Raw genomic sequence first — 18425 nt, 5'->3', positions numbered from 1 at the left:
TCTCACGAGGCCTTGCACACACTCCCTAAAACACACTCCAACACTTCAGATCAATGAGACACACCCAGTGTCCAAATTGAACTTTTTGCCACACCTGACAACGGCAGCTCAACTGAGATAATAAACCGGCAATTAATTATTAAGGTAATTACTTAACAGAACTTTTTTTTTTATTATTCTAATCAAGTTACCATTAAATTGTTTTATGTACTCGCCAAAACCAATTTGTACTTGCATTTAGTGCTTACTGTGTGTCTTTATTTGTACTGCTCCAGGAGCATGTGTAAATACACACAAGCTGTGCTCTCTTTGGCCTCTCAAACACTCCAGCCTCAGAGAGTGTCAAAGAGCCTCGGCGCTCAACTGGAAGCGTAGAGTAATCAAATTACTTCCAGTTATTTAAGCATGTGTGCGACTCTACAGGCCTTCTCTGCTGCTGCCGTCCCTTTCACACAAGAGACACCATTACTGCCATCAGTCCTAGTGTGAACGCTCACACACTGGCGAAACAAACAGGCACACACATACTCACTCACACAACCTACACTTGTAGATTTATGAGGATTACAAAATAAATGTACATGTTAAATGGTCAGATGATTGTGAACTAGCTGAATTTAATAAGGACAATGCATCTACCCAATCCTGATCTGCTTTATCTCTACCTCTAATCCAATGCTGTAATTATGCATGACAGAAATAGTTTCACCACCACATGAAGAAGAATCAAACATTTCTGTAACACAGATTCAGTTAAATATGAATGAAGAGCCACTGAGGAATATAGAGAGGTATGTCTACCTTCCCAGATGCCGTTTTCATCAAAGCAAACTCTCTGCCAGCTCCAATCAACGCTGCTTCCTCATCAAACCCTGTGCCTGAGGACAGAAACACACACGTCACAAAAGAGACAACACCAAGTCAGTTCATTTCAACACTTGCTTCCTCCTAAACACTGACTGCATGCATAGATGTGTGTGCACTGAAGCACTGGTCTTACTGATGATATGAAGGTCTTTCTCCAGGTCAAAGAGCGAGATGCCACAGGCATGAAGACACTTCCTAGCCAGCTTGAGCTGCAGTTCCTGCTGTAGGGCCGGGTCTGAGCTGGTGGCGTATATCCGCACCACAAAGCCGTCCTAAATAAACCAAAACACACACACAAAAACATTAATCATCATAAAACACTGCCTCTTTCTAGTGCGCCTATACATCTGCACGACGGAACATCAATGTTTGGTACAGCAAGCATAAACGTTTAAGCACAATTTTACAGTTATTAAACGCTTAAGCTGAGCTGCAATAGGATGTTCTCCAGGCTGATAAGTGGCATCTTTTCAACGCTAAAAAACATGTTCCAATACATTGAGGCCAGTTGAAGCTAAACTCTGCAGGACAGTGGCCCTCCAGGAGAGGGTTTGGAAACCCCTGCACTAGAGTGTCTTTAAGACATTTTAATACGTGTTTCTGTTTGTTTGATCATTCCAATTAGTTTGATACAGTGACTTTGGTTTGACAAAGCAAGTTTGAGGCGTGACTATCAGAAGCAGCAAGGCCAGTTCTGTTTTATTCCTTCTGGCTGATAAAAGCAGTCTCAAAAAGTTGCCAAACCAAACCGCCCAGTCCAGTGCTTAATTTTTAAGGCAGTCTTCAGTAGGGTTGGGAGCCGAAAACCGGTTCTTATCCAGAACCGGTAGTGTTTTTTGAAAAATACCGGAACCGTGCGAAATTTCTAAGTTTCGGTTCCAAAAACGGTTCTGGGCCGATGTGTGGGCGAAGTGCTGGGAGCTTATCCTTTAATAGCGACGTCTCACACTCACACTCACCTCATAAATATTAAATTAGTAATGAAAGCACTCACGCTACTCATATACATTTTGAGAGAGAGAGAGAGAGAGAGAGAGAGAGAGAGAGAGAGAGAGAGAGACGATCTCGATTCAAACACCCACGCGATCTAATTCCTAAATGACAAAAACTTCACACTGGAACATTCAAATCTGTTTGCACTGTCGCTGAGAGAGCAGTTGTCAATATGAAACAGCTTTACTTTCACAATCTTTTCAACAACACTGTATCAGTATTTCGGTGTTACAAATATTCAAATGATCACAGAAGTACTGAAATAAAAGTTTGTAGTTCGAGAATAAACACTGATGTCTACTGTAGCAAGTAACCAAAACAGAGTAAATCACCTTTTGAAAGTCGCTTCAAATAACGAAAATTCGCTTCAGAATTTACTAAATGTATATAATGAGCGAGTACATCATGAATGCCTTTTTTCAAACCGTGTTTTTGTCTTATACTGAATCACTACGATAAGCCTGTAATAAGCGTTTATACTCGGACTACTTTACACCGGCACCGCTTCGGAGTAGCACAGTGCCTGAGTGACTCACCCGTGTCATAGAAATAAACATAAAGTAGCTCCGGCTACAATGTTCTTCCGCAAGACGCATGCAGTTCTGTTTATTTAACGGCTAGAGTGCTGATTCATCCAGTAATGAAGTGAAGTCTTTATGAATCAATCATTCAATATGTTGAATTTGTTGACATTACCAGTCTGTTAAACTCATTTGACAAGTATAAGAAATAAACAAAAAGGATTGTGCATTTTCCCCTTACTACTATTTTTTATTTTTTATTTGTTGTTTTAATAATTTGTATAGAATGGGAACCAGACCCGAAACCGGAATTGTTTGGCGGAACCGGAACCGGAAAATGTCTTACGATTCCCAACCCTAGTCTTCAGTAGTGAATGCTTTTGTCATGTCGCCACATACGGACTTCTTGGGACTCTGCAATGTCACTCTTTTACTTAACTTCATTACAGCTTTAATTATGTCTTTCTGCTGGCGGTCGCTTCCACTAAGCGAGTTATTTAGATTCATGCACTGGCTGTGAAAGATCTGTGCATGTATTAGTTGCCGGAAGACTCAAGAGTCATCTTTCAGTCTAAAGGTGCAGTGACATTTTGGTGAAATTTCACGGCAAAAAAAGATCTATATGTATTGTCAATAGTGCAGTGATGTATTGAAGCACAGCTCACACAGAATTCACTTTAAAACCAAGCAGCTTTCTATTGGTCAATGCTGTGAAATTCACGTGACCAACTTAAACCTGTTGTGAAATCTGGATGGGGAAATCTTTCACCCTCAAGTGAAATCACCCAATGAGAAGTATCTTGATATAAACACTGAATAAAATGGGCAGTCTTCACAGTTTCCGTAATTTGGCTCTATTTATTGATTGTATGTTATTTTTTTCGTCAGATACCATCCATATTAGGGCTGCAATAACAAGTCGACGTAATCGACGTTAATTAGTTGATTTGGCTAAAATTAGGCCAAAATTTGGCTAATTAGGCTTAAACTGCCTAAACCTGCATTTTGTGATAAATAATATAATTAGGCAAAAGTTCATACATAGATTAGTTACGGTTTTTATTTATTGAAAAATTATTGGTTATTATTTATTGGAAAATTTATTAAATGACTATTCAGAAAAAAAAACAAAAAAAAAACAATAGATTAACCATAAAAAAATAACTGTTAGATTAATCGATTGAAAAAAATAATAATCGTTAGTTGCAGCCCTAATCCATATTGAAACGAAATGAAAGCAATGCCGAAGATTTGTGTTCAGGCAGGTCAAAAACACACGAGAAGCAGCGTTCGAGTAATAGAACATCAGCAATCACAGACATTCGCATTCGGACATGATTAGATTTCTCAGAGGACCGTTGAGTTTGCCAAAAAAACAGTAGGTAATTTGCCCTGGAATATTGACAGAGGTTAAGTGAGAAAAACACTGACTGACATTTAAAATCGAAAGTTCGTCTCTGAAACATGAATTTCTCTAACGTCCCCCTGGATAACTAGTTCTGTTTGAATAGGGCTTTAGTCTGTTCATCACATGAAGTGATTGTGTCTCTTCAGAAGACTCGATTTAGATGGATTACTTTTATAACGTCTTTATGAACTTTTTGAAGTGGAGTTAAAGAAATGTATGAAGTTTCATTCAAAATATCTTTATTTGTGTTATGAAGATGAAAGACTTATGGGTTTGAAACAACATGAGTGTGATCTTTTTAAAGGAGACATATCATGCTTTTAAATTGTTCCTTTTTACATATAAATCATACATTTGTAGTCTATATAAAGCGGAACTGCAATGCTTGGGTCTGAATTCCTCTTATTATAGCTCCACAGGCCCCTTTTCTACCCCTTTTCTGATGTGCTTCTGAGAGCAACTTGTTTTGGTGCGGTCTCTTTAAATAATACTGAGACACTTTATACCCCGCCCCCTCTCCAGGTTGCAGAGGTTCAACTCCACCCCGTTCGGCCATTTTTGTAGTTTAATAGCAGAGATACGATTATAGCGGCACAGAAACTTTTTATTCACACGCTATTAACAAAATGTCAACAACGGAAGACTTGTCCAGCCAGCCTTACATGTTCGAGCCAGAGTCCGGAGCCGGAGCGAGATGAAAATGAAGACGACGAACCTGCAGAACAACCTCTTCATGTGGATGTATCGCAATGGTATGTTACTGTATTTACACATGAAACTTTGGTCTTCCGACCTTTTACCACCGTGTCGATTTATTTTGATTAATATGTGCGAGGGAGAGAGAGCAAGACAGCGTCTAGTTTGGAGACGGTGATGTCTTGTTTACACTTTCGCCTGGTTCTGAAGAGAGAGAGAGTGAGTGCGCGCGCGACCGGGTCACTCTCTCTGCTCGTTCTTTCAGTTAAACATGCGTCCTGTCACAAGCGCGGCAGTTCATCTACATTAGACGGTGTAATGAAGCGTGTGGGTTACTACATCCAACAACCGAACATTTTAACTTACCCTCTCGTAACTTCTGCATCCTTTATCTTGGACTACAAAATTGCAGCGAGAAATAATAATGGCGGATGGCTCGAAGTGTTGGGCCGGAAGTCAATATCCTTATTTGGCAGTTCCGCTGCAAATACTGTGACGTGATAGTTCAAAAAACGTCATAGATAACACAAAAATCGGAACAGGTTGAAAAATATGACCAAAACAGAATATAAAGATATCAACGAAGCACCTGAAGAGAATAATTTCATCTTTTCTGTACTTCTAAACACTCCAAATATACAACAAAATGCATTTAAGGGCTAAAAAAGTGCATTTAGCATGATATGTCCCCTTTAAAGTAGCTGTATGGCATATTTTCACATTTTTAAATTATTGTTTTTATTTAAATATTTGATAATCAGATTAGTTTCAATGCCCAAAGAAATTATGCATGCTTGAAGTCTAGTGTGACTGCGTCTTAACACTGAACAGTTAAACTTTTTTTTCTTGATGACTGGGCCAAAGCTCAATAAAAAAGTAATTATCTCAGAGCCTTTGATCTTCATTTATCTATGTATGTTAGCATGTGCATAGGAGATGCAAAGTAGCACCCTCACATATACTGGGCCAGTTTCATCCAGAAACACGCACGCTAAGTTCAGGGTGTGTACACTATGGTGAGACTACGGCTTGTAGTCTGTGAGTTTGCATGAGTGAGCATGTGATAAAAAAAAAAATAGAAGACGACACACTGGAGTCTTTGATTTGCAGCTGTTAATGAGCATACTAGTGAGCTTTCAAAAACGACGCTCCAGGCAAAGATCACACCGCTAAGAAATGCACGTATTTTCCTCCCTCCAAGATAAGTGCCACAGCAGTTCAAAACATTATCCCTCACGACTTCCCTCCTTAACCCCTGCACTCTTCATTCATGTATGCAAAAAGGGATCTTCAAAGGCAGGTATGAATATCACATCCCCCTCCCCGTAAATGCGGCCCACTCATGATCAGCCGCTGATATGCCCACGTCCAGTGCTGCAGTCCCTCCCCTGCCTACACAGCTATTATGCAAACACACTCAACACACACACAGCAGAGCTGAATTCGGCTGAAACAAAGGAGATCAGGTGCTGCTGACAGCCACAATCACACCACTTGAGAAAAAGGCAACGATCATGTTTTAATGACGTGCCGGGGGAGGGGCAGGGAAATCGGTTGTCGTCTGATGAAAGACCTCAGCATGGAGAAAACATTTGTTTGGCTGTTCATTTTGGATCAAACATTTATTGGGGTTCTTGCATTATTATCCATCGATTCCACTATTCCATCTACAACATTCCTCCTGCAAATAACGTGTTTCTAGTAAATACGATTGATTCCAGAGTTTAACATCAGCATGTTGCTAAATTAATGGCAGATACTGCCATACTAAAGTCTTATATAAGCACTACCTTTCAAAAGTTTAGGATTGGTAGGATTTTTTTAAAGTCTCTTATGCTCATCAAGGCAGCATTTATTTGATCAAAAATAATTAAAGAGTAAATATAGCATATTGTGAAATATTATTACAATTCAAAGTAACTGTGTTCTATTGTAATATATATTTTTAAAAGTAAGTTATTCCTGTAACGGCAAAGCTGAATTTTCAGCATCATTACTACCATTACTTAAGTGTCGCATGATCCTTCAGAAATCATTCTAATATGATTGTGAACATTTCTTATTATTATCAATGTTGAAAACAGTTTTGCTGATTAATAGTTTTGTGGAAACCATGAATGAACAATTCCTCTGATAAATAAAAAGTTCAAAGGAACAGCATGTATTTATAAGTAGAACACTTTTGTAACATTAAAAATGTCTTTACTTAAATGTCATCCTTGCTGAATCAAATTTTTCAAAAACATATCTTACTGACCCAAAACTTTTGAACAGTAGTGTATTATACTATGCTCTATTATTTTTAACCTTCTTTAATCCATACATTTACTGATCAGTATAATTATTACAAAAGAAACCCAAATATAAATACAAGTATTTATATATAATCAATAAATATCTATTGCTGCCTACCTTTTGCAAACAGCCTGCACAACTGCGATGCCTAAAATGCTACCTACGAAGACAGCTTGCTAGGTTTTGGAACAGCAACATTGCCAATAAATAAAACAACTTACATCTTTGCAGGCTGCAATCTGGTTGATAAACTCTCCATCGGTGAATACGATGTTCTGTCCATCTGCTTGTAGACCTGAGAAAGAGAGAGTGAAATTAAAAGAGAAAATTTGAAAGTTTCACAGTTTACAGTCCAAATTACAGGAACAATCTGTTTTAGGCTAGTCATAAACAATCTTTAGAAGATATATTTTTTAAATAAACGACTTTGAATAACCACATAATAGATCTAGAGCTATATAGAGGCACATAGTTATATAGAAAGCTATTGGCTATTCAAGGAAAAAAAAATGAAAGCCCTTGGATTCGTCCTGTTTTAATAGGAAACCTGTCAACACAGGGAAGAAAAGTGTGCTTGTCAAGCCATTTATTTGCCCTGCTCTTAGCGATCAATAGCACACAAGAGGGGTGTTTGTACCCGGCATTGTGATGGTGCCCTCCTGCTCCAGAGTCTCTGGGTTGATCTTAATGGCTGCCATGCTGTGACTGTTCATGTCTCGATAGAGCAAACAACCCTGAAAAGCAAGCAACCACAAGAAACATGCTTTTGTAAGGCAGTTCAATGAATGACATTTTTGTTGTTCACAGAGGTTCAAGGTTGAAAACGTCATAGGCACATAATGCTTTATTTAAGAGATACGATCAAGCTTTCAAACCTGTATCAAGTACTACACACTGATTACATTGGCGTTATACAAGCAGACATACAACCAGGAAAAACGCTCATAAAACAAGAGGGTAATACCTGGGCGAATCCCAGCCATGACCTTTTCTCTTCACGGTTCCTGATACGAGATGTGGAGTTGTACACATGGCCCTGCAATCGATAGCCACTTATTAGCACCCGCACAAACACAATAATAAACAACTTGCTGCCTCAGCACAAAACCAGATCCACGACTTCACAAATCTCAGAACTGTCCCATTCTGGAGAAAAAAAACTGTCAAATTTCTCTAATCTATATCAATAGAAAGTAAATGAACACTAACAACACATAATAACTTATCACTAACTAATTACTAGTGATGCAGCAAAATGAATTTTTCACTTGACAGAAAAATTAAACCGAAAATAAAGTTAATTTAATATTCAATTAATTAACTGAATTTTCTTAACACTAAAAAAAAAACAGAATTCTTTTAAGAAAGAACTGAAAAAATTGATATTTCAAGTTGCCAAAATTTTGGTGCATCACTATTAATTACTAAATTAATTACAGAACTACTTAACAGTAATTTAGTCTGAAAATTTGCTTGGCAAAATAACTTCTTTTATTTCCAATGGGTGATCAGGTAAACATAAGATGTCCTCACCCGCACGGTGCCGCTGTACCCTGAGCCTACTTTGTAGAGACCATCTTTGCAGAGCAGGTAGAGGAAGGAACCGTCTGTTTGAAGTAGACAGCGTTCATCTTCATCGATGTTCACCTCCTTCAGAACCCATTTGTTCATCAGAGCGGCCCGCTTAATGCCGTTTCCGAACCATTCCTGGATCTGGATCTTTCCCACCAGCACCGCCTGCACACTCCTTTGTAGTGCGTTCAGGATTGTTGGAACCTTTTTGGTGCACAAATACAATGGGTCAGATCTCGATCATGCAGTTGAGCATTCTTCACTTAATTTGGACAGAATGCTGTACTAAAATACTCTGACAGGGTTTTCCACACCGAGCTTGGGTCTGAATTGATCATGGAGAAACTAGGCAGCACTCAATAACACAAAGACAATAAATAAACAACGTAATCTTTCTTTTATGATTTCCTCACTAGTACATGCAAAAACAAACACAGCGTGGCCAGCAGTGTTGGGGAAACAACACTACATCCTACAAAAAAACTACTTGCGTTAATTCGTTGCTTTTTATGGTAAGTATGGTACGTATGTGTTACGTTACTTTTTCTGTACTTTTCCTCACTTGGGCTGGGCTTGCTTGTTTGTTTATATTTTTGGTAAAATGTAAAGGCCCTTTCAAACCAAAAGTGAAATGAAAAGGCCTCAGGCTAAATGCAAATTCACACCGGTACAGTAGAGGGCGCAGCTTAAACAAACCTTTCAGCTGTACTGACATTCTAGAATGCAAATGAATAGGACGTAAATGAAGAAAGTTCTACACTCTTACATCAGAAATAAAAACAAACAAATTAAAACACAAATGTGCTGTTTATCTAAAGTAATTTTGCTTATGGTTGAATTAGATAGCCTAATCAAAGGTCAGCAGATACATAGGTTAATAAAGTGAGATTAAATACATAAAGTATATTTGTGTAATTTAACATTTAATTTTTGCAGGTTTGCCTAATATTCTGAGTTTGCTTTAAACTGTTTTGATTCATTTTGAGGGATACTGAATTTGTTTTTGAGCAAGTAATATGAGTAAATACCTGCTTACATTTAGTCTAGAACTACAATAAGCATCATGTTTTCACAGCGCACACAACACCTCTACACAGTCAATAAATAGGAAAAAAAAATAACATTTGTTACTTATTTGTCAATTTAAAAGTAATCAATTACTTTACCAGTTACTTGAAAGTAAAGTAATCTGACTACGTAACTTGCGTTACCCACAACACTGGTAACCAGCAGTTCAATTTGTTCTTTTTTTGATGAATGAAATTAATGACAGTTGACAGCGAAAAGAAGAGAGGAAAGAGAGAATCACTTACTGCTTTTGAGTGACACATTTTTGATGATTCTATATTTAATTAATACAGTGAAGATTTATTAAATACTACTGTAAGAACTACCCATTTACATGTCTTTAATCATGTTTGAAATATATATTAGATAGAATAGTTAGTTTTTGCAGTGGTATCAAAATTGAAATCAAGAATTGTGAAATTTCCATGGTATCATATCCAAAAATGTAGGTGTCTAATTAGAATGCAAGAATACATGGGTCAAAAAAACAACGAAACCATCACAAAAATGACTTTTTTGTGGAGGAGTCAATGAAAATGTTGGCAGGGCAAGGAAAAAATCTGAACCACTAGCCCAAGTGAAAAGAAAAATCCTGGAATCGATCAAAATAATGTGTCCTTTGTTTGAATCAGTCTAATGACTCACTCACTGGCTGAATCAGACTGACATGACTCACTCACTGAAGTTTTGTTTCGAAAAGAAAGAGAACAGCCACTGTTATTGTTGTACTTTCAGGCTTGTGAGACTTAAAAGAGTGTAGTTACTGACTGGTTGTTCATGTGATTATGTGGAGTTACACCCCTACCAAACCTCTCTGCACCACTTAACCTTTACCAGTCCATTCACAAGGACAGTAGGCCCCCTTCATCTATCTCACATCATATCCCCAGGACACATTCTTTTCCCCGTTTAATATTTATGTTGATCTTTCTTTAACATTCAGCCGGAGGTAGTAAGGAGGTACTTTGATGAATGATGCTACACAGGACAGAGAGGTTTATTGCTTTAGATGCTCTACAGTCAATTCAATAATGACATTTAGTTTTATTGCACTACACTTCTCTGTTCTTTACCAAAGACTCAAGTTTTAGGACAGGGTATTGCCAGCTACCTTAAAATGCAATGCATACATTATTTCCATAATTCTTTTCAAACTATCCATGTCAGTAGTAAATCGATTCCAATCCCAGATTCAACTATCTATTCATGGAAATCCGCGTTTCTTTTTTCATGTAGAAAAAAATAATAAGTAAATATTGATGTTTGCTACTATGTAATGTTATATTGGTGCATATTAATGAAAATGATTAAGTATTGTTTGTTCCTAAAGTCTATTTAAAGAAAAATAGTGTTTTTTAAAAATACTTTTTCATTGTATATTGAATCTAATGGGCAACAATGGCTGTTTGGTTGAAAGGATGGGGTTTAATATATAAATATGTATAAATAATTGTTTTTTAAAAGTAATAAATAAATAAAATATGTTTAAGCCATTTCATAGCAAATACATATGAAAAATACAGCTCTACAAAGCACTTGATCAGAACATACACAACTAGTGATCGACCGATATATCGGTCGGCCGATAAATCGGGCCGATATTTGCGGGTTTGACGTGTATCGGCATCGGCCGATACGCGGCTGCTGTGTTCGCCGATAGTTTTTTCCCGGCATTATTTACAGACAGGCGTCCGCGCGCAGGCAGCTCTGTGTTGCTGGAGACGCTGCAGTTCACGTGCAGCCCATGCACTGCCCCTCCCACACTAGCAGTGCTGGAAGCCTCTTCAAGACAACGGCAAGTTTTAAACTTTCAAAGCATCTTTTAACTGTTTGACTTAGCTGAAATATTGCCATACACTTTTACACCATAAAAGTGGAAACACGTTGCTCTATATGTGCGTCCAACTAAGCAAGTTTGTGGGTCCAAATGGAAAACGCGAATGCCTATAAAACTGCTTGTCATTGTATTTAGGGAGCTGCAAATAGCTAAGTTTGAGGCTATTCATATGCATACGGCAGCTGTTACGAACACTGGTCATAGGATTAAATAATGCCGACGTTGTTCTGTGATATTTGTGGGAGTTTTATTCAGCGACCACCTGGCTGAGGTTTGGACGTGTGCTCATAAAAGAAGCGTCGCGGTTGCGACACGCATGCGATGCAGCGCGCTCGTTTGTCCAGGCGCTCCTATGCCGTGTTGAGATGAAAACAAATACATTTTTTAGGGCCTGTTCACATATCGCGTCTTTTGCGCGCTCAAGTTCATTAATTCAAATGTAGGCGCGCGGTATGCTCGCTCATAATGGAAGCGACGCGCTTGTTTTTTCCAAGCGCGTCCGCGCCGCATCGAGATAAAAACATCTCAACTTTTCAGAATGCCGCATCCGTGGTGGAATAATACGACAGCATCGAATACTCGGCCGAACAGCTGATCATAGCTGGACAGGGCGGGTTTTTATTTCTCATCTCCAGAAATATATGTAGTCGTAAAGGGCAGGAAATAAATTAATCCTTCCTTCATGTCATCATGGAGAGCGCAGTTCATGGCTGCATAGCAAAGACAGTTTATTATGCTGCTTGCTTGTTGCTACTGTGTGCAATAGTGTAATTATTTTATTCATGCTTAAATATTTATTTCAGAATTTACTTAAAGAATTTGAATTATGCTTAAATATTTATTTTCAGTAATTTTAGCACTGAATTTTTTTTTACTTGTTCTACCTCACATGTTTTTAATATTTGTCAAATATTGTTTTGTTTTTTTTAAGTTCAATAAATGTTCCTTTTTTAAATTGAGACTTGTAACATTTGTTATCATCATTGTGTCATTTTTATGATTTAAATTGAGTGAGCAAAAGCAGTATCGGCTCCAAATATCGGCCCAAGAAAATCGGCAGCCCGTATCGGTCATCGGCTAATGCTGATGAAAAAAAATCGGTATCGGCATCGGCACTAAAAAATCCATATCGGTCGATCTCTATACACAACAGCCTTTGCTTGTTTTTCGCTTTCATTCTGAATCACTTCAAGTTGGACTTGTGCACTGTGAACTGACAGAGAAGGATCAGATATCACACTTTACACAAGCTATGCAAGTTACTCATGCTCCAATTAGGTTGTAGTTACCTTGGCAACAACAAATGAACTGAGTTTCTCTGATGTCTAAAGCCCTATTCGCACTGGATTAGTATTGCCTGGTGACCTCTAGTCATTTGTAATAATTGCGGAGGTTGTCTGTGATCTTAATCCCGTGCGAATCGGCCATGTCTGTAATTTGTAAAGTAAAAATTCCCCCGCAAATGACCAACCATATTTCACCGAACACCGAGGTCCTGTGATAATACTAGTCCCGTGCGAATCGGCGGGGTCGTAAATCATTTTTTCAAGGTTTTTTTTGTCCATCTTTCTCGCGAAGAATGGGGTTTTTTGATAGTAATTTGGGTGCTGGGTCATATCGCTATACCTACACCACAACTATACAATTTGCAGAAAGATAAGGCTGAAAATCATCAGAAGAGCGAAAACAAAACGAATGATTAGAAGGAGATGGATGACATGTATAGCAGCATGCGGTAAGGAAAATTATTCCGTTTATGATATATCATACAGCTAGACCTATAACGACAAGACGTTTCCAAGCAATAGCCTACTGACATCATATCCGGGAGATAAGTCAGTAAATTTGAGTAAAATCACAGGCTTTGCTTATCCCGTGCGAAAGCGCCACACAAATTCAGATGTGGGTGGGTCATTTCTAAGTCACACGAGGTCCCCAGATAATACTAATCCAGAGCGAATAGGGCTTATATCAGTGTGTGATATTGTCAGAGAGCATTAAGACATTTAAATAAGCAAAAAAAATGCCATATCATGCAGACGGCAGAAGACTGAGGGGGAGTAATTGGCTGAGGGACTCTGCGCTGGCAGAGTAATATAATAAAAATGGGAAATCAGAGGGATTTGACATTTTCAGCCAATCCGACTGTTGACCTCCAAATGCAGTTGCAGTTATGGCTATTGCACACTGAGAGATGAGCGGTAATGTGCTGTCATCCTGACTGAGCTTTTTATGCAGTCTAAAATCTCAACCTCACTCACCAAGCAAGAAATCCATTAAACTGTTAAAAACTGACTGAAATAATCAGTAACATTGTTAAAAATAAACTTAAAGAACTCTTCTTAAGTGTGGATCCTTAAAGGGATAGTTCACCCAAAAATGTAAGATTCTGTCATCATTTACTCACCCTCAAGTTGTTCTAAACCTGCATTTTCATTCCTGTACAGAATCTTCAGTTTTGGGTGAACTATACCTTTAAGAAAGGATGCAGTAGGTGCTACAGACAGCCCAAAAAAAAAACAATTTCAGACCTCACCACATTTTTAGCAGCATTTACTCCAGTCTTCAGTGTCACATGATCTTTCAGAAATCATTCTAATGCACTGATTTGGTGCTCAATGCAATCTCAAAACTTTCCCTCACCTGGATGGTCTGGCATGCATGACTGCCATTGTTGGTGAGGATGGCAGACACAGCCTGGAGGGTTTTGCCAGTGTCTCCCCAGGCCACCACAAGGCTGAAGAGGCAGGCACAGGATAACGCAGTGAGGGTCTGACCGGTGGGATCGTTCATCCCTGTGCTCCGCACCGTTGTCTCCAGCAGAAGATGGAAGAGAGACTCTGCAGGTCCAACAATGGTTTCATGATTGAAATATACAGATTCACTTATACAAATTCACTTAAGAAAGTATCTTACCCAGCACATCTGGAGGTTCGGTCTGAAAGCTCTCCGGCTGTTGTCCCTGGAGCATATCTAGAAGGGCCTGAAGGCTCCGTAAGCACAGTGACGGGTGCGAGAAACGAGTCTCCTTGATGAGCTCAAACACTCCACATAGCCCAATACCAATGATCTGAGGAGCAGAAGAACATAGCTGTGATATAACATTCATCGATTCCAAAAATTATTCCCAGTGCACACAGATTTACCAGATTACTGAGGTGTACTGTTGGTTACAGTATAACTTATTTTTCATTCATATTTTTAGCAATTGCCAGGTGTTAATGTCAAGCCCTGACTACTAGTATTTTTACATCTATAAGTCCATCATGCTCACTCTGTAGGAACATTAGGTCAAGTAATACTGATTCCAGCAAAAAGAAAAAGAAATTATCATGTGGATTATTCAGTATAAAACCATCATCACGCAACAGAAAAGGCCATATCTGAATTCAATGACTGGAAAAATCTATTACTAGAGCAACAATGTTGTGCCGTGAAGAGCATATGTGGTTAACTTTGACTGAAAAAGAATAAACAACTGGTTGTCCATGTGTTTGTAGTTAAACTGACTTTTAATACAGTGTTGCCGTTTCACCTAATGGGTTTATGGGAGAACCAGCATGTAGAACATTAGGATCAGATGAGAATGTAAGCAAGTTTGACTATGCCTCTTTTATCTAAAAATGTGGTTAAGATATGGATCTTGCTGTTTAGCATATCTTCAGAGACCGTATTGCAGCTGTGAACATCTACCAGTATATTTTAATGAAGGAATCTTTGGGGAGATTTTTTTTGGAAACAGTTTGTTTCTAAAAGTGCTTCCTTATTGTTATAAGACACTATGTTGGGCTATCATAGAAAAAGGCCTGCACTGGTTCATCTTTCAAGGTCATCATCTAAAAAAGGAATTTGTGCTTTGTCCTAGGACATCTGAGAGAAATAAATAAAAAAAATGATCCTGTGTAGCGTCTCTCAAGGTTTGGTTATTAAATAAGCCCTCCATCTAAACTCTATAAATAAAATACCTGTCCTTTAATAAATACAGAAATGTGTTAGTGAATCACAACACCCTGACAATTTGAAATTCACATCTTAAAATAACAGGCATCAGGATGTCACACAATAGAATGTTTAACATAGTCTTGGGCCCAATCTGAATATTAATTTCTAGATCCTGAAACTAGCTCCTTGAGTTTTTGCCAACAACTCAAATTTTTGTCAAATCTGACTGCAGGGCTTGTGACTTTAATCACAATAAAAGTGATAACTGACTAGTTGTTAATTTGATAATCTGTAGTTAAAGACAGACGTTCACAGATTTTTGTGGTATGATGATTTAAAACATAATTTTTTGTAGTGCAGCATTTTGTTTATTATATAGTAAGGACCATGTTTTTAAGTCAAGTCAAGTCAAGTCAAGTTTATTTATATAGCGCTTTTCACAACACAGGTTGTATCAAAGCAGCTTCACAGTAATAAATTAGAACAATACATCAATGTTTGTTTCTAGTGGAACGTCTACGTTTGGTAATGCTGATCAATAGTATCGTTGATTGATTAATTCAATTAAATATCCCCAAATATCCCCAACTGAGCAAGCCAAAGGCAACAGTGGCAAGGAACCGAAAAACTCCATCAGGTGACCTAATGGAGAAAAAAAAACCTTGGGAGAACCCGGGCTCAGTCGGGGGCCAGTTCTCCTCTGGCGTTTATGAACTAGAGGTCGGATTTAACTGTAGGATTAAAAGTATTATATGAATGCCTGGCTGAAGAGATGCGTCTTTAATCTAGTTTTAAACTGGGAGAGCGAGTCTGAGCAACGAACAGTATCCGGAAGACTATTCCAGAGTTTTGGTGCTAAATGTGAAAATGCTCTCCCTCCTTTGGTGGACCTAGATATCCTAGGTATGACCAAAAGCCTCGAATTTAGTGACCTTAAAGAGCGCGATGGATTATAGGGCGATAGAAGATCCGTTAAATAAACTGGAGCTAAGCCGTTTAGGGCTTTATAAGTCAGTAGCAATACCTTGTAATTAATACGGGACTTTATAGGTAACCAATGTAGAGATGATAAAATCGGTGTTATATGATCATATTTTCTTGATCTAGTTAGAACTCTAGCGGCGGCATTTTGGACTAACTGTAGCTTGTTTATTGAGGATGCAGGACAACCGGCTAATAACGCATTACAGTAATCTAGTCTCGAGGTCATGAATGCATGAACTAACTTTTCTGCATCAGAAACAGATAGCATATTACGTAGCTTAGCAATGTTTCTAAGGTGGAAAAAGGCTGTTCTTGTAACATATGAAATATGATTTTCAAAAGACAGGTTGCAGTCTAATATAACACCCAGGTCTTTTACTGTAGAGGATGAAGTAACAGGACATCCTACTATGTTAAAGTTGTATTGTGAGAGGTTTTGTGGGTGGTTTTTTGAACCGATAAGTAGTACCTCTGTCTTGTCTGGATTTAATAAAAGAAAATTATGCGTCATCCAATCTTTTATATCTTTAACACACTCTGTCAATTTGGATAATTTAGCGTTTTCATCTGGCCGTGATGAAATATAGATTTGAGTGTCATCAGCATAACAATGGAAACTAATTCCATGTTTCCTTATAATATTTCCAAGTGGCAGCATATATATTGAGAATAATAGAGGGCCTAACACAGATCCCTGCGGCACTCCATAGTTTACTGGAGTTATGATAGATTTTTCTCCATTTAAATAAACAAAATGGTAGCGGTCAGATAAATACGATCTAAACCAGCTTAATGCTTGTCCTTGAACACCAGTATAATTTTGTAGTCGATCTAAGAGTATTGTATGATCTATAGTATCGAACGCAGCACTAAGATCAAGTAAAACTAATATTGAGATACAGCCTTGGTCAGAAGCTAAAAGTAAATCATTTGTGATTTTAACGAGCGCAGTTTCAGTGCTATGATGCGGCCTGAACCCAGACTGAAACTTTTCATAGGTGTCATTTTCTTGTAAGAAAGAGCCCAGTTGAGCGGACACAACTTTTTCTAGTATTTTAGACATAAAAGGTAGATTTGAAATGGGTCTATAATTTACTAGATTATTCGGATCTAATTGTGGTTTCTTAATGAGAGGTTTTATAACTGCCAGTTTAAATGTTTTTGGAACATAACCTAAAGATAAAGACGAGTTAATAATATTGAGGAGAGGCTCTTCCACTACAGGTAACACTTCTTTCAATAGTTTAGTTGGTATAGGATCTAGTAAACATGTTGTTGTTTTAGATGAAGTAAAAAGTTTATTTAACTCTTTTTGTTCTATAGTTGTAAAGCACTGTAATTGTTCTTGCGGGGTGATAATTGAGGCTGAATTATAAGGCGCGATTGAGGATTGAACGTTTACAATTGTGGTTCTGATGTTTTCTATTTTCTCAGTGAAGAACTTCATGAAATCATTACTACTAAACTGTAATGGAATATTTTGTTCAGGAGACATCTGTTTATTTGTTAGTCTCGCCACTGTGTTAAATAAGAACTTAGGATTGTTATGGTTGTTTTCTATTAGTTTGCGTAGATGCTCAGCCCTGGCCGCTTTTAGGGCCTTTTTATAACGTGACATACTGTCTTTCCATGCGATTCTAAAGACCTCTAAGTTGGTTTGTTTCCATTTACGCTCTAAATTACGGGTTTCTCTCTTTAGAACACGCGTAGTATTGTTGTACCATGGTGCTTTACTTTTCTCTCTGACCTTTTTTAATCTAATGGGCGCAACAATATCCAATGATCCAGAGAGAATGGTGCTCATAGTGCTAGTTAATTCCTCAAGTTCATCTGTTTGTTTGGGTTCACTGAGCAGCTGAGACAGATCCGATAAGCTGTTTGAAAAATTATCTATGGTGGATGGAAGGATTGTTCTGCCTAATCGATAACGCGGCGCAGCATGATATATTACAGGAGTACGTAATATGCAAGTTACCATGTAATGGTCAGTGACATCGTCACTTTGTGGAATGATATCTATATCGGTTGGATCGGTTCCATGTGATATAATTAAATCGAGTGTATGATTAAATCGATGAGTCGGTCCGGTAATGTTTTGCTTGACCCCAAAGGAGTTTAATAAATCAGTAAACGCAGCCCCTAACGCATCATTTTGATTATCTACATGGATATTAAAGTCTCCAACAATTAATGCTTTATCGAAGTTAACTAATAGGTCTGAGAGAAAATCTGCAAACTCTTT

At 38.0% G+C, this 18425-nt stretch overlaps 1 protein-coding gene across 15 annotated transcripts in view; it reads right to left on the bottom strand.

Moving 5' to 3' along the window:
• The window catches only part of mycbp2 (MYC binding protein 2), a 120627-nt gene that overhangs the window by 78621 nt on the left and 23581 nt on the right, over positions 1 to 18425 (bottom strand). For all 15 annotated transcript variants that reach the window (XM_081368925.1, XM_081368934.1, XM_081368939.1 and 12 more), the window contains exons 4-11: positions 14174 to 14327; positions 13901 to 14097; positions 8314 to 8556; positions 7745 to 7816; positions 7418 to 7514; positions 7002 to 7075; positions 1001 to 1139; positions 802 to 878 (exon numbers count right to left, since the gene is read on the bottom strand). In XM_081368925.1, the coding sequence (XP_081225051.1) occupies positions 802 to 878; positions 1001 to 1139; positions 7002 to 7075; positions 7418 to 7514; positions 7745 to 7816; positions 8314 to 8556; positions 13901 to 14097; positions 14174 to 14327 (1053 nt within the window). The remainder of the gene's footprint in view (positions 1 to 801; positions 879 to 1000; positions 1140 to 7001; positions 7076 to 7417; positions 7515 to 7744; positions 7817 to 8313; positions 8557 to 13900; positions 14098 to 14173; positions 14328 to 18425) is intronic.

The sequence above is a fragment of the Scardinius erythrophthalmus genome, assembly GCF_964197995.2.
Source record: "Scardinius erythrophthalmus genome assembly, chromosome: 6".
Taxonomy (NCBI): Eukaryota; Metazoa; Chordata; class Actinopteri; order Cypriniformes; family Leuciscidae; genus Scardinius; species Scardinius erythrophthalmus.
The sequence above is the reverse complement of the archived record's forward strand: the minus strand, read 5'-3'. Positions and strand labels throughout refer to the sequence as shown.